This window comes from Silurus aristotelis (genome assembly GCF_946808225.1).
Source record: "Silurus aristotelis genome assembly, chromosome: 3".
Taxonomy (NCBI): domain Eukaryota; kingdom Metazoa; phylum Chordata; class Actinopteri; order Siluriformes; family Siluridae; genus Silurus; species Silurus aristotelis.
In genome coordinates this window covers 1,183,478-1,199,292 of record NC_139576.1, presented here as the reverse complement: position 1 = coordinate 1,199,292, position 15,815 = coordinate 1,183,478, and the positions used below count along the sequence as shown (strand labels likewise).

Below are 15,815 nucleotides of genomic sequence, written 5' to 3'. Positions count from 1 at the left end.
CCCAAAGTCTAATGCCATAAGCACTACACTCCCACCTCCACCTTCAATTAATGGAGATGGTAGATCAGTGGTTAAGGCTCTGGGTTACTGATCAGAAGGTTGTGGGGTTCAAGCCCATGTATCACCAAACTGCCATGCTTGAGCAACCCCTTAATGCTGTGTGGTCGAGGGGCTCTGTATCATGTCTGACCTGCAGAGAGAATTTCACTGTGTGCATTAATGTACATGTACCCAATCTGTTTATTGACCCTCACGTGGATGTTGGTGCAATCTGGCAACCCTCTGTGTGGAGTAGGACAGAGCCGCTGGGGAAACACTGACAGATTCACAGTGAAGCGGCGCCGGTGTGAGGGAAGCTCCAGCTCCCTCCAACCACACAGCTGCTGGAACACATGCCGTGTCTCCGTGGAATTTATTTCTGAATTAAATTTTTATTATTGTTTTATTATCACTTTTTATTTCATATCTACAGCTTCTTCTTCTTCTGGGACAAAAACCTGTTGTCATGCAGGGATGAGTGTGTAGGAGCAAGAAGAACAATTTTGGTGCAAGTGCGTACTTTAAGAACTGGTGTACAAGTGCAAAAGGCTGCACACTCATACAGAGGTTAATTATCCTCGTCAACATCACCATCATCATCATCACCATCATCATCATCATCATCATCATCATCCTCATCTCAGTTCCATCCCACCATGCGCTCTCAGTACCAGCTTGCCCTCTTCTTTATCCTGCTTTGCCCCGTCAACATCATCGGCATGTGGTGGTGAGTACCAGCAACATGTGTGTGTGTGTCTGTGTGTGAGTGTTCATCTATGCTGGGTCTACTAGCTGTTGAAGAATCTCTACTGTCTGCATACTATTGTGTGTGTGTGTGTGTGTGTGTGTGTGTGTTGAACAGATATACAGTTATAAAAGATTTCTCACATTTTCCGCATCATTCAAGTCACTACTAGCAGTGCTATGAGGAATTGGGGGCAGAGCCAAAAGGATGCCTCCAGATCTCCTGAGAATGCAGAGTAAGGCAGGTAAGTCTAGTGAAGCAAGAGGAGCCAGGTAGATGCTCTGGAGAAATGAGGAGTTGAAGCCAGGTAGATGCTCTGGAGAAATACGGGAAGGGTGGATATGGATACCTTCTAAGTGCTTAAAAAGGATGATCAGATGGATCCAGTGAGCTAAAGTAATGATGATGATGAATGCATTTATTGAAAGGTGATAAACTAGGGTGGGTCTAGTCGGTGGAGATCAGAGGTGGGGCTATATGGAGGTTCAAGAGAGCTAATACTGTGGGATTAGATGCTTCCAGAAAGACCAGGGGTGGGGCCATTTGGAGGATTTAGAGGACTGATGGAATGGGATTAGATGTCTACAAAGAGATCAGGGGTGGAGCAGGTGGAGGTTTGATAAAGCTAAAGGATTAAAATAAAATGCCTTCAGAGAGATCAGATGTGGGGCCATGTGGAGGCTTGAGAGAGCTGATGGAGGGGGTTAGTTGACTCCATTGAGGTCAGGGGTGGGGTAGGTGGAGGCTTGAGACTGCTGATGGGGTGTGATTAGAGGTCTTCTGAAAAATTAGAGGTGGGGCAAGGTGGAATCTTGGAAGAGGTGATGGAGTGCGATTAGATGTTTGAAGAGGGATCAGGGGTGGGGCAGGTGAAGGCTTAAATGAGCTGATGGAGTGGAATTAGATGCCTTCTAAGAGATCAGGGTGGAGCCAGGTGAATAAATCGAGAGAGCTGAAGGGGCATGACCAAGTGTATGACTTCAAAATAAAAAAAGATAGTTGAACGTCATCAACAAACCAGGAGTGGGAAATAATAAGATTAATTAGATGGTTCTTAAAAATCAGGGGGTCAGGGCCAGCTGGTACTCCAGAGATATCACTGGCAGGGTCAGGTGGAAAGTTCTAGAAAGATCAGAGGTGAGATGAGCAAGGTGGATATGTCCAAAGGGCATGGGTTTAATATATATATGGGGATGTGTAAGCTCAATGCCTAAGACATTGGATTTCTGGTCAGAAGGACATGCATTTAGATCTTGTTGATGGGCCCCTGAGCAAGGCCCCTTAAATGCTTAGTTATATTAATGGGATAATAGTAGGTCGATCTGGATCAAATCTTCTGTACAAAAATAAATGTAAAAAAGGACATTTGGTATCGTTGGCAATTTGGAATGATCTAGAAAGATCAGACGGCCAGGTGGATGCTGCAGAGAAATTGAGGAGACTCCAGGAGGCTGGTATGATGCTAGTTATCTTGAATCATGGGTGAAGTTACATAGCCTAATACATAGCATACTACGTGAAGGTACATAGTAACATCGCCGTTTTCAGATGTTTTTTTTTTAAATATAGTCAACAAACTGAACCCAAAATGAACAGAGTGAAGCTGAAGACTGAGATCCAATCAGAGTTCAACAAATCAGTAGTAATTCAAATCTCAAAGACCTAAAATTACATTTCCAGACAGGAACTACTTTAAAGAGTGTGTGTGTGTGTGTGTGTGTGTGTGTGTGTGTGTGTGTGTGTGTGTGTGTGTGTGTGTGCATGTTTGTGTCTAGCTGCAGGTCTAAGCGTAATTGGCAGGTCGAGACATTAAAGGGGTCACAGTTGGAATTTGAGGTACAGCTGCAGGCGATGGGTGTCGTCACACACTCAGTTCACTCGACCCGAAAGCCACACACACACACACACACACACACACGGAAAGTAGTGTTTAATAAACACAGACCAAACGATTTAAGCAACACGTAGACTTTTTAAACGAAATCTCTCCACATTTCACATTTTCACCTCATTTGTCCTTAAATGGAGGTGGAGACCAGCTGCTTGTAGCAAACTGTGAGTGTGTGTGTGTGTGTGTGTGTGTGTGTGTGTCTAATAATGAATCAGATTCTATAAGCCATGTAATTATATAAATACGTTATATTGTGAGATTTGTTTTTTCTGATTTTTGTCTTTTCATATCCTACATAACTTTACTGAAGGGAACTATGAGATGGAATTATGGGATGGATGCATGTTTTTTCACGTGTCTTTGTATCATTCTAAAAAGGTTTTCACACACATGTTGAGATGCTTATGACAGAATGATAGCAGATACACCTAAAGTAGGTATTTAATATTAATATTTATGCTAAGCTTGGCAGTGTAGCTCTAATTCTTGTGTTAGTGACCTAAACGGTCATCCTCAGCCTTTACTTAGCTTATGGCTTGTGTACACGTTTCACACTTGAGTAGCAGCAGGGTTCTCACAGCGTGAACCTCGAGAACAGTTCGAATATTAGTTGAATAAAACAAAAACATGACATAGAAATGCACTGGGACTCTCAGACTCAACCACAGCTGTGTGTGTGTGTGTATGTGTGTGTGCGTGTGTGTGTGTACACTCCCACACACACCTGGAGGTCCAGTGGACAATGAGGCTCTGTAGAGTGCAGTGTTATCTGTGAGTGTGTGATGAGTGTGTGTGATGGACAGCGGGACGGCCGAACAGATGAAAGGCCCTGAGAGACTGGAAACACTCAGGGGGTGGAGTCACTTGTGGGCACACAGCCAGGTGTGTGTGTGTGTGTGTGTGTGTGTGTGTGTGTGTGTGTGTGTGTTAACTTACAACAAATTCTAACTGTCTTATACGAGATATAATGTATGTGCTACCTTGTGTTCGAACATATGTTTTGTCTGTGTGTGTCCTCAGTGTAAATGTCTGTGATTGTGTTTTGTAAGTATTGCACACTTGTAATGGGTCAGTTTGTCTGTGTGTTTATGGGTACATGGGTCACCCCATACACATATAACAGTGTACAATGGGGAACACGTGTAGACCAGGGTGAAACATGGTGGGTGTGAAATGGTGTAGAAATTTTAAAATATGTAGGATTTGACAAATTCATGTAAAAGTGTGTAGAAATGTGAACAGTGCTTACATATCAGTAGATGAAAAAAAAGTGTTCTCTGGTCAAACAATATCTAGAAACATGCAGACCAGAGTAGAAGCATGTACATTGGTGAAAAAGAGTCTAAATTGATTGGTAAGACTGTAAAGTGGTGTGGAAGTTTGTAGACTTAGTGTCCAAGTGTAGAATTGTGTCAAGTGTGTAGATTGGTGAAGAAAAATTGAGTGGTATAGAAATTGTAAAGTGGTTTCGAAAAGTATAAAGTCATGTAGGAAAGTGTAGATGTGTACTGAGGTGTGTAGAGGAGTGCCAATTATTGTGAGTTTTATAGAAGAATTCTCAGTTGTGTAGAAGTGTGCATTGCACTGTGGCATGCAATAGTGTAGAGTGTGGCAGAAGCGTGTAGAGTTGTGTAGAAAAATGTGGTTTTGTGTCTAGAGTGGTGTAAAAGTGTGTAGAATTGTGTAGAAATGTGTAGAATAAAATTGTGTAGAAGTGTGTGGAGTGGTGTAAAAGTGTGTGGAGTGGTGTAGAGATGTGTGGAGTGGTGTAGAGGTGTGTGGAGTTGTGTAGAGGTGTGTGAATTGGTGTAGAAGTGTGTAGAGTGGTGTAGAAGTGTGTGGAATGGTGTAGAAGTGTGTGGAGTTGTGTACAATGGTGGTGTAGAAGTGTGTGGAGTGGTGTAAAAGTGTGTGGAGTGGTGTTCAATGGTGGTGTAGAAGTGTGTAGAGTGGTGTAGAAGTGTGTGGAGTGGTGTAAAAGTGTGTGGAGTGGTGTAAAAGTGTGTGGAGTGGTGTTCAATGGTGGTGTAGAAATGTGTAGAGTGATGTAGAAGTGTGTGGAATGGTGTAGAAGTGTGTGGAGTGGTGTACAATGGTGGTGTAGAAGTGTGTGGAATTGTGTAGAAGTGTGTGAAGTGGTGTAGAGGTGTGTGGAGTGGTGTAGAGGTGTGTGGAGTGGTGTAGAGGTGTGTGCAGTGGTGTAGAAGTGTGTAGAGTGGTGTAGAGTTATGTGGAATTGTGTAGAAGTGTGTGGAGTGGTGTAGAGGTGTGTGGAATTGTGTAGAAATGTGTGGAGTGGTGTAGAGGTGTGTGGAGTGGTGTAGGTGTGTGTGGAGTGGTGTAAAAGTGTGTGGAATGGTGAAGAAGTGTGTAGAGTGGTGTAAAGGTGTGTGCAGTGGTGTAGATGTGTATAGAGTGGTGTAGAAGTGTGTGGAATGTTGAAGTGTGTGGAATGGTGTAGAAGTGTGTGGAGTGGTGTACAATGGTGGTGTAGCAGTGTGTAGAGTGGTGTAGAAGTGTGTGGAATGGTGTACAATGGTGGTGTAGACATGTGTGGAATCTTAAAGAAGTGTGTGGAGTGGTGTAGAAGTGTGTGGAATGGTGTAGAAGTATATGGAATGGTGTAAAGGTGTGTGCAGTGGTGTAGAAGTGTGTGGAGTGGTGTAAATTGGTGGTGTAGAAGTGTGTAGAGTGGTGTAGAAGTGTGTGGAGTGGTGTAAAATGGTGGTGCAGAAGTGTGTAGAGTGCTGCAGAAGTGTGTGGAGTGGTGCAAAAGTTTGTGGAGTGGTGTAGGGGTGTGTGGAGTGGTGTAGAAGTGTGTGGAGTGGTGTAAAATGGTGGTGTAGAAGTGTGTAGAGTGGTGTAGAGGTGTGTGAAGTGGTGTAGAAGTGTTTGGAGTGGTGTAGAGGTGTGTGGAATTGTGTAGAAGTGTTTAGAGTGGTGTAGAGGTGTGTGGAGTGATGAAGAAGTGTGTGGAGTGGTGTAAAGGTGTGTGGAGTGGTGCAAAGGTGTGTGCAGTGGTGTAGAAGTGTGTAGAGTGGTGTAGAAGTGTGTGGAATGGTGTAGAAGTGTGTAGAGTGGTGTAGAAGTGTGTGGAATGGTGTACAATGGTGGTGTAGACGTGTGTGGAATGGTGAAGAAGTGTGTGGAGTGGTGTAGAAGTGTGTGGAACAGTGTAGAAGTATGTGGAATGGTGTAAAGGTGTGTGCAGTGGTGTAGAAGTGTGTGAAGTGGTGTAAAATGGTGGTGTAGAAGTGTGTGGAATTGTGTAGAAGTGTGTGGAGTGGTGTAGAGGTGTGTGCAGTGGTGTAGAAGTGTGTAGAGTGGTGTAGAGGTATGTGGAATTGTGTAGAGGTGTGTGGAGTGGTGTAGAGGTGTGTGCAGTGGTGTAGAACTGTGTAGAGTGGTGTAGAGGTATGTGGAATTGTGTAGAAGTGTGTGGAGTGGTGTAGAGGTGTGTGCAGTGGTGTAGAAGTGTGTAGAGTGGTGTAGAGGTATGTGGAATTGTGTAGAGGTGTGTGGAGTGGTGTAGAGGTGTGTGGAGTGGTGTAGAGGTGTGTGCAGTGGTGTAGAAGTGTGTGGAGTGGTGTAGAGGTGTGTGGAATTGTGTAGAGGTGTGTGGAGTGGTGTAGAAGTGTGTGGAGTGGTGTAGAGGTGTGTGGAGTGGTGTAGAAGTATGTGGAGTGGTGTAAAATGGTGGTGTAGAAGTGTGTAGAGTGGTGTAGAGGTGTGTGGAGTGGTGTAGAAGTGTTTGGAGTGGTGTAGAGGTGTGTGTAATTGTGTAGAAGTGTGTGAAATGGCGTAGAAATGTGTGGAGTGGTGTAGAGGTGTGTGCAGTGGTGAAGAGGTGTGTGGAGTGGTGTAGAAGTGTGTGGAGTGACGTAGAAGTGTGTGGAGTGGTGTAGAGGTGTGTGCAGTGGTGTAGAAGTGTGTAGAGTGGTGTAGAGTTATGTAGAATTGTGTAGAAGCGTGTGGAGTGGTGTAGAGGTGTGTGGAATTGTGTAGAAATGTGTGGAGTGGTGTAGAGGTGTGTGGAGTGGTGTAGAGGTGTGTGGAGTGGTGTAGAAGTGTGTGGAGTAGTGTATAAGTGTGTGGAGTGGTGTAAAGGTGTGTGGAGTGGTGTAGAGGTGTGTGGAGTGGTGTATAAGTGTGTGGAGTGGTGTAGAGGTGTGTGGAGTGGTGTATAAGTGTGTGGAGTGGTGTAGAGGTGTGTGGAGTGGTGTATAAGTGTGTGGAGTGGTGTAGAGGTGTGTGGAGTGGTGTATAAGTGTGTGGAGTGGTGTAGAGGTGTGTGGAGTGGTGTATAAGTGTGTGGAGTGGTGTATAAGTGTGTGGAGTGGTGTAGAGGTGTGTGGAGTGGTGTAGAGGTGTGTGGAGTGGTGTATAAGTGTGTGGAGTGGTGTATAAGTGTGTGGAGTTGTGTAGAGGTGTGTGGAGTGGTGTATAAGTGTGTGGAGTGGTGTATAAGTGTGTGGAGTGGTGTAGAGGTGTGTGGAGTGGTGTAGAGGTGTGTGGAGTGGTGTATAAGTGTGTGGAGTGGTGTATAAGTGTGTGGAGTGGTGTAGAGGTGTGTGGAGTGGTGTATAAGTGTGTGGAGTGGTGTATAAGTGTGTGGAGTGGTGTATAAGTGTGTGGAGTGGTGTATAAGTGTGTGGAGTGGTGTAGAGGTGTGTGGAGTGGTGTAGAGGTGTGTGGAGTGGTGTATAAGTGTGTGGAGTGGTGTATAAGTGTGTGGAGTGGTGTAGAGGTGTGTGGAGTGGTGTATAAGTGTGTGGAGTGGTGTATAAGTGTGTGGAGTGGTGTATAAGTGTGTGGAGTGGTGTAGAGGTGTGTGGAGTGGTGTATAAGTGTGTGGAGTGGTGTATAAGTGTGTGGAGTGGTGTATAAGTGTGTGGAGTGGTGTAGAGGTGTGTGGAGTGGTGTATAAGTGTGTGGAGTGGTGTAAAATGGTGGTGTAGAAGTGTGTAGAATTGTATAAAAGTGTGGACTGTTATATATTCTGAGAATCTGGAGAAAACTGTGCATAAGGAAAAAGGGTGTAAATCAATATTGGATGCTTGTGATTTTCAGGCCCTCAGGGGCGACTGCATTTAAAGCAGTTATGATTCTGTAATGGAAATCACTGCATGGGCTCATTAACACCTCCAGAAATCATTGTCTGTGAACACCGTTTGCATGTCATCCACAAATGCGGGTTCATTTAAAGAAGACATGCGTGAACATGATCTAAAAACACCACCATCCTCTTTGGGCCAAAACTCATTCATAATCTACTGAGGCACAGTGGAAAACTGTTCTGTGGTAAATCAAATTTTTTATTTCTTTTTGAAACCATGGACACGATGTCCTCCGTACTAAAGATGAGCGGGACCTTCTGGGTTATCATCAGCCTTCAGTTCAAATAAAAAATATACAAAAATACAACAAAACACTGTTAGCTAGAATTCTGCATCTGATAGGACAATGTTCCTATTCAAAAACTCCAGCAACTGTTCTCTTCAGTTCCAACACATTCTGTTCTCATTTACATTTTACACATCAACTTTTTTTTATTGGGGTTTTTCTATTAAAACCTCTGTTGCATGGAAATCTGAATAAAAAGAGCCAATTCATAATTTAAATAATAATTATTATTATTTCTTTTTTTTATTGGTTATTAATTGCAATAAACTATATATTTATACCCAAAGTGCCTGTATCAACACAACAATTTCTTTCTCTGACCTCATTAGCATACAATATGAGTCAAGTCAAGTCAAGTCAAGTTTATTTGTATAGCGCTTTTCACAACAGACATTGTCTCAAAGCAGCTTTACAGAAAACAACAGTGAAGGTGAATGGTGTGCGTTTGTCCCTGATGAGCAGCCGTGGCGACAGTGGCAAGGAAAAACTCCCTTAGATGATATGAGGAAGAAACCTTGAGAGGAACCAGACTCAAAGGGGAACCCATCCTCATATGGGTGACATCAAGAGTTTGGTCATAAATCTTTCAACAATACAGAACAATTTGTGATCATCATAGATCCAGCATCAGCTTCTCCATGCCAGGGCCTTTGAACACTCGGCATCTACTTCTCCATGATCATCCATAGGTCCATAATCTTCACGAGGTGGGACGTGACTGGAGCTGGCCAAACCTCAGGAAGCCTCGGGATGGGGAGAGAAAGAGAAGCAGTGGAGAGGAATTAGCGTAGCTGCTGTTCATGATATTAACAGCACAAGTTGATAATGTGCATGTGATCAGATGTTCTGGAGCACAAGGTTGTGATGTGATGTGTGTGATGTGTGTTATGTGTAGGCTTTGCTAAAAAGATATGTTTTTAATCTACACTTAAACTGGGAGAGTGTATCTGAACCCCGAACACTGTCAGGAAGACTATTCCAGAGTTTAGGAGCTAAATGTGAAAATGCTCTACCGCCTTTAGTGGACTTTGCTATTCTAGGAACTACTAGAAGCCCAGAGTTTTGAGATCTCAGGGAGCGTGACGGATTGTAGCGTGTTAAGAGACTGGATAGATACATGGGAGCCAAACCATTTAGTGCTTTATAAGTGAGTAGCAGTAATTTGTAGTCTATTCGAAACTTAATAGGAAGCCAATGTAGGGACGATAATATTGGGGTTATATGATCGTATTTTCTTGACCTAGTAAGAACTCTTGCTGCCGCATTCTGAACTAACTGAAGCTTGTTTATTAATGATGCAGGACATCCACCTAGTAATGCATTACAGTAGTCTATTCTAGAGGTCATAAACACATGGACGAGCTTCTCTGCATCAGATATAGATAACATATTTCTTAGCTTAGAAATATTTCTAAGGTGAAAGAAGGCTGTTTTTGTAACTTGATTGATGTGATTTTTAAAAGATAAGTTGCTGTCTAAAATAACTCCCACACACACACACACACACACAAACTTGTGATTGAATACATATTTCACTCTGAATAGAGGAGATGACTCTTATCTGCACCTTCATACTCCATTAGGAAACTGCTGTGTGTGTGTGTGTGTGTGTGTGTGTGTGTGTGTGTGTGTGTGTGTGTGAACAGAGTTTAATTTGTCTGTGACACTTCCCAGATCAATTGAATAAAAAAAGATGAAGAGAAAAAAAAAAATGATCAAATCAGTGATGAAGAAAAAAGCAAACTGTTTGAACATTAGGACGTTGGGATATTTATCTAATCTAAAATAATCTAGAATCTAATTTATAATAATAATAATAAAAAAAATAGCAAAGCACAATAGAAAGTTTATATACAGTGGGTATGGAAAGTATTCAGACCCCCTTAAATTTTTCACTCTTTGTTATTTTGCAGCCATTTGCTAAAATCATTTAGGTTCATTCTTCTTCCTCATGAATGTACACACAGCTCCCCATACTGACAGAAAAACACAGAATTGTTGACATTGTTGCAGATTTATTAAAAAAGAAAAACTGAAATATCACATGGTCCTAAGTATTCAGACCCTTTGCTCAGTATTTAGTAGAAGCCCCCTTTTGATCTAATACAGCCAGGAGTCTTTTTGGGAAAGATGCAACAAGTCTTTCACACCTGGATTTGGGGATCCTCTGCCATTCCTCCTTGCAGATCCTCTCCAGTTCTGTCAGGTTGGATGGTAAACGTTGGTGGACAGCCATTTTTAGGTCTCTCCAGAGATGCTCAATTGGGTTTAAGTCATTGCTCTGGCTGAGCCATTCAAGAACAGTCACGGAGTTGTTGTGAAGCCACTCCTTCGTTATTTTAGCTGTGTGCTTAGGGTCATTGTCTTGTTGGAAGGTAAACCTTCGGCCCAGTCTGAGGTCCAGAGCACTCTGGAGAAGGTTTTTGTCCAGGATATCCCTGTACTTGGCCACATTCATCTTTCCCTCGATTGCAACCAGTCGTCCTGTCCCTGCAGCTGAAAAACACCCCCACAGCATGATGCTGCCACCACCATGCTTCACTGTTGGGACTGTATTGGACAGGTGATGAGCAGTGCCTGGTTTTCTCCACACATACCGCTTAGAATTAAGGACAAAAAGTTCTATTTTGGTCTCATCAGACCAGAGAATCTTATTTCTCACCATCTTGGAGTCCTTCAGGTGTTTTTTAGCAAACTCCATGCGGGCTTTCATGTGTCTTACACTGAGGAGAGGCTTCCGTCGGGCCACTCTGCCATAAAGCCCCGACTGGTGGAGGGCTGCAGTGATGGTTGACTTTCTACAACTTTCTCCCATCTCCTGACTGCATCTCTGGAGCTCAGCCACAGTGACCTTTGGGTTCTTCTTTATCTCTCTCACCAAGGCTCTTCTCCCCCGATAGCTCAGTTTGGCCGGACGGCCAGCTCTAGGAAGGGTTCTGGTCGTCCCAAACGTCTTCCATTTGAGGATTATGGAGGCCACTGTGCTCTTAGGAACCTTAAGTGCAGCAGAAATCTTTTTGTAACCTTGGCCAGATCTGTGCCTTGCCACAATTCTGTCCCTGAGCTCTTCAGGCAGTTCCTTTGACCTCATGATTCTCATTTGCTCTGACATGCATTGTGATCTGGAAGGTCTTATATAGACAGGTGTGTGGCTTTCCTAATCAAGTCCAATCAGTATAATCAAACACAGCTGGACTCAAATGAAGGTGTAGAACCATCTCAAGGATGATCAGAAGAAATGGAGAGCACCTGAGTTAAATATATGAGTGTCACAGCAAAGGGTCTGAATACTTAGGACCATGTGATATTTCAGTTTTTCTTTTTTAATAAATCTGCAACAATGTCAACAATTCTGTGTTTTTCTGTCAGTATGGGGAGCTGTGTGTACATTCATGAGAAAGAATAATGAACTTAAATGATTTTAGCAAATGGCTGCAATATAACAAAAAGTGAAAAATTTAAGGGGGTCTGAATACTTTCCATACCCACTGTACATGCAATATATACTACACTATAGCTGGGGATTCAGTTGGGAATGGGATGCTCAAAAAGATTCACATACCAAGCTTTTGGTCTGGTTTGTGTGTGTGTGTGTGTGTGTGTGTGTGTGTGTGTGTGTGTGTGTGTGTGTATATGTCTATATGTATATATTACATTATTTATTTATTTTTTATTAATATTTTTTTAATTGCTGGACTCCATTTCCCATCAGTCACTGCATCTCACACAGCGTGTCAAACAACTATTTTCACACCTCTGTCACATTTTCTGTAATGAACACGAGTGTTAAAGCCTCACTCAATGTTTAGCTTTTGTTCATTGTTGTGTGCTGCTTTATACACCATGATCTGGTTCTGTTTATTTTGTTCTTTGGTTTTTGTACCTCATTTTTAACCTTTTCTTCTTTTTACTGTTAAAAATGAATTCTTCATCTGCTTTTGCCTCTATTACATTCAACAAAAGTGGTGCATTTAAAAGAAATATTAGACTTTTAGTAAAATTATTAAATGATTCAAACCGAGCTGAACATTGAACCCTGTGGGATCCCAGAAATATTTATATATTTAAAAATGAATGACATAAAATGATCAAATATCAAATAATCAATACTATCAACATAAATTGTAGTGCATGTTATATATATTTACACAATTGTGTGAATAAGTGTTTGCCCCCTTCCTGATTTATTTTATTTTTTTGCATGTTTGTCCCACTTTTTAATGTTTTAGACCATCACCTAATTTAAATATTAGTAAAGGAAAACATAACCTGCAGTTTTTAAATGAAGGTTTTTATTATTGAGGGTAAACTAATCCCTACAACTACATGGCCCTGTGTGAAAGTGTTTGCCCCCTGTTAAAACTGTGGTTTATCACATCTGAGTTAAACTTTTCTAGCCACACCCCCAGGCCTGATTACTGCCACACCTGTTCACAATCAAAACATCTCTTAAATAGGACCTGCCTGACAAAGTGAATTTGACCAAAAGATCCTCAAAAGCTAGACATCATGCAGAGATCCAAAGAAATTTTGAAACGAATGAGAACAACTGCAGGCCTCACTTGCCTCAGTTAAGGTCAGTGTTCATGACTCCACCATGAGAAAGAATCTCTGCAAAAATGATCTGCAAGGCAGAGTTCCAAGACCAAAACCACTGCTGAGCAAAAAGAACATAAAGGCTCGTCTCAGTTTTTCCAGAAAACATCTTGATGATCCCCAAGACTTTTGGAAAAATACTCTGACTGACGAGACAAAAGTTGAACTTTTTGGAAGGTGTGTGTTCCATTACGTCTGGTGTAAAAGTAACACCTCATTTTAGAAAAAGAACATCATCCCAACAGTGAAATATGGTGGTGGTAGTGTGAAGGTCTGGGGATGTTTTTTGCTGCTTCATGACCTGGAAGACTTGCTGTGATAAATGGAACCATGAATTCAGCTGTTTACCAAAAAATCCTGAAGGAGAATTTCCTGCCATCTGTTCATGACCTCAAGCTGAAGGGAACTTGGGTTCTGATCCAAAACACACCAGCAGGTCCACCTCTGAATAGCTGAAGAAAACCAAAATGAAGACTTTGTAGTGGCCTAGTCAAAGGCCTGACCTGAATCCTATTGAAATGCTGTGGCATGACCTTAAAAAGGAGGTTCATGCTCAGAAAAATTAGCTAAATTCCTCCGCAGTGCTGTAACAGACTTATCACAAACGCTTGCTTGCTGCTGAGGGCGGGCCCACCAGTTATTACGCTTCACACAGGGCCATGTAGTTTTGGATTTTGTTTTCCATCAATTATAAAAACCTTCATTTAATAACTGTGTGTGTGTGTTATATGCTATTCCAGACCTCATTATAATATTAGAGGTTTTACTTAATCATACCCTCAAAATAAACTTATTAAAAAATACTAATGCAAAATTATTATATTGTTAATATTTATAATAGTAAAATTTTAAATAGAAATTTCAATAATTGAACCATTAGAATATGTAACATGTTCTCCATATAAAAAGAATGTCTTAATGAAGCGTGATGGATCATGTTTAATGTCTCCACCACACACCTTCACTGAAATGTAGTTGAAGACTACAGTGTTGGAGGTAAAAGAAGGACATAATGGAGATTCCAGGCTTGGACTACTCCACATGCTGCTCTGTGTGTTGTGTAAATATTTTCAATATCATACATATCATAATAGGAGATATTTATCTCCTAGTTTTAGATCTGCTCTGTTCCCATCGGCATAATCTCCACACTCCATCTTCAAGCCGAGCCGAGCCTCTGTGATTAGGGTTGATTTCAGCCTGCTGTTAGAGCAGGAACATTAGGAGGCTTCCAGGAATCTGAGACTGTATTTTTATGGAGATGTGGGATCTACTGTAGGTCCTGATCTACTGATGTTTGTTTAAGGTCCGTCTCTAATTTGGAATGTAAAGTTATTTTTATAATAAATAAATAAATGTCATTTTCAACAGTGTGCAATTTTTAAATTCCCTTCACCAGGTTCATCAGACAAATATAGTGTTTGTCTTCTGTTCTCCACATCAGTGGAATAGAGTTTAGATCCATACTATAACAGGAGATGTTCCTGGTGTTACAGAATTGTTACATGCTTTGAATTTAGGATGATTGTAGACCACCAGGTCACTGAATGCATCGTGTGTGTGCGCGTGTGTGTGCGCGGGTGTGTGCGTGTGTGTGTGTGTGTGTGGATTTGGTCCAGGCCCAACCCCATAGTCCATGGTTAAGTCCAAACCTGGTATTTGTCTCATGTCCTGTTTCTTATTTGTCATTTGCAAAACTTGGAGTAGTAACAATAATAGAAAGAAACTGACATGTTGGTGTTTATGCACCATTTATGGGCTTTCGTGTATTTATTGTTTCATGGTTTTGCCATGTTTTTGTTTATTGATTATAGATGATAGGATTATATGGATTATGGTGTGTGTGTGTGTGTGTGTGTGTGTGTGTGTGTTTGTATTTAAGTAGAAACATCTATGAGCCTGGTTCCTCTTCCGGGTTCTTACTTGTTGGATCTCGGTCAGGTACACGCTCCTGTTCCCAACAAACACTACAACCTACAATTATGGCTGCCAAGGATTTCAGCCGGCAACACACACCAACAGCCCGTCTCACTGCTACTGATTGGGCTCAATTACACACACACACACACACACACACACACACACACACACACATTAAAAAGACCACCCATTCTAAAAAAAACAATGTAAAGTATAAACTCATTGTAATTGTAGGTTCCTTGATGTTTTTGTTTCTTTGCTGCTGAATTGTTTCTGTTGCGGTTTTAAATCTGCGTTTTGTCTCAGACTCGTCTGCTAATTAACTGAACTGTAAATGCAGTGCTTTTTTAAACATGATTTGTATATTTTCTTTTGATACGTCTGCTTTTAATTAAAGATGGCTTATCATGTCTAGATGGATGGATGGATGGATGGATGAATGGATGGATGGATGAATTAAAAAACAATAGTGATGATTGTGGGGGAAAATCCCAAAAGATTATACAAGTGTCATAGTTTATAAATGCTGCTGATGAAGATTCATATCTAGTGCAGTCTTAAACACAGTTCTGCTCCGCGCAATGATTTCTGTATATAATGGTGTATTTTATTGCATATCCCAGATGATCTTCATATCTATTATCTGTATATACACAAATCGTATGACTTTGTACGGTTGTACACACAATGTACATTATTACATATTGTACATTAATATTTGTTAATTCTTTGTTAATAAAAAATAGAGGTAAGGTAGATAAACAAGCTAGCATGGTGACGAAGCTAAGACTGCAGAACAAAATGAAGGTTACGCTAATGAAGCTCAGAAAAATGTATATGTGAAATTACATTTAATATAGAGTTCAATATGATGTGAGACTTTTTACAACTGTTTAATATTATAGAAATGTAAAGAGGAATAGAATATTAAATGTAATGAAATGTAAGTATACTTTAAGAAGAAGCTCCTTTGTGAAATCTAAATCAAACACACTCTATAATCTCAGGTCCTAACTCATTCAGGAAAGAGTGAATAGAGAAGTGGTGTCTCAGTGGTCAAGATCTTGGACTTCTGATTGGAAGGATGTAAGTTTAAATCTCAGCACCACTGAGGTCACTGAGCTCGGCTCTAAACCCTCACCTGCTCAGTGTATAAATAACATCATAGTAAGTCGCTCTGGATAAAAGCGTCTGACAAATGCTGTAAATGAAATAAAAGTT

General features: G+C 41.4%; 1 protein-coding gene across 2 annotated transcripts in view; it reads left to right on the top strand.

Annotated features, from left to right (window-relative positions):
* Nucleotides 1-305: 305 nt before the first annotated feature.
* Nucleotides 306-15,815, top strand: part of wnt6b (wingless-type MMTV integration site family, member 6b) — a 28,403-nt gene continuing 12,893 nt past the window's right edge. Inside the window, exon 1 of one of the 2 annotated variants that reach the window (XM_083536101.1) lies at nucleotides 306-766. In XM_083536101.1, coding sequence (XP_083392227.1) covers nucleotides 696-766 — 71 coding nt within the window. In that variant the 5' untranslated portion in view covers nucleotides 306-695. Of the gene's footprint in view, nucleotides 767-890; nucleotides 1,029-15,815 lie in introns of those variants that run through there. The other variant, XM_083536102.1, reaches the window with a different exon arrangement.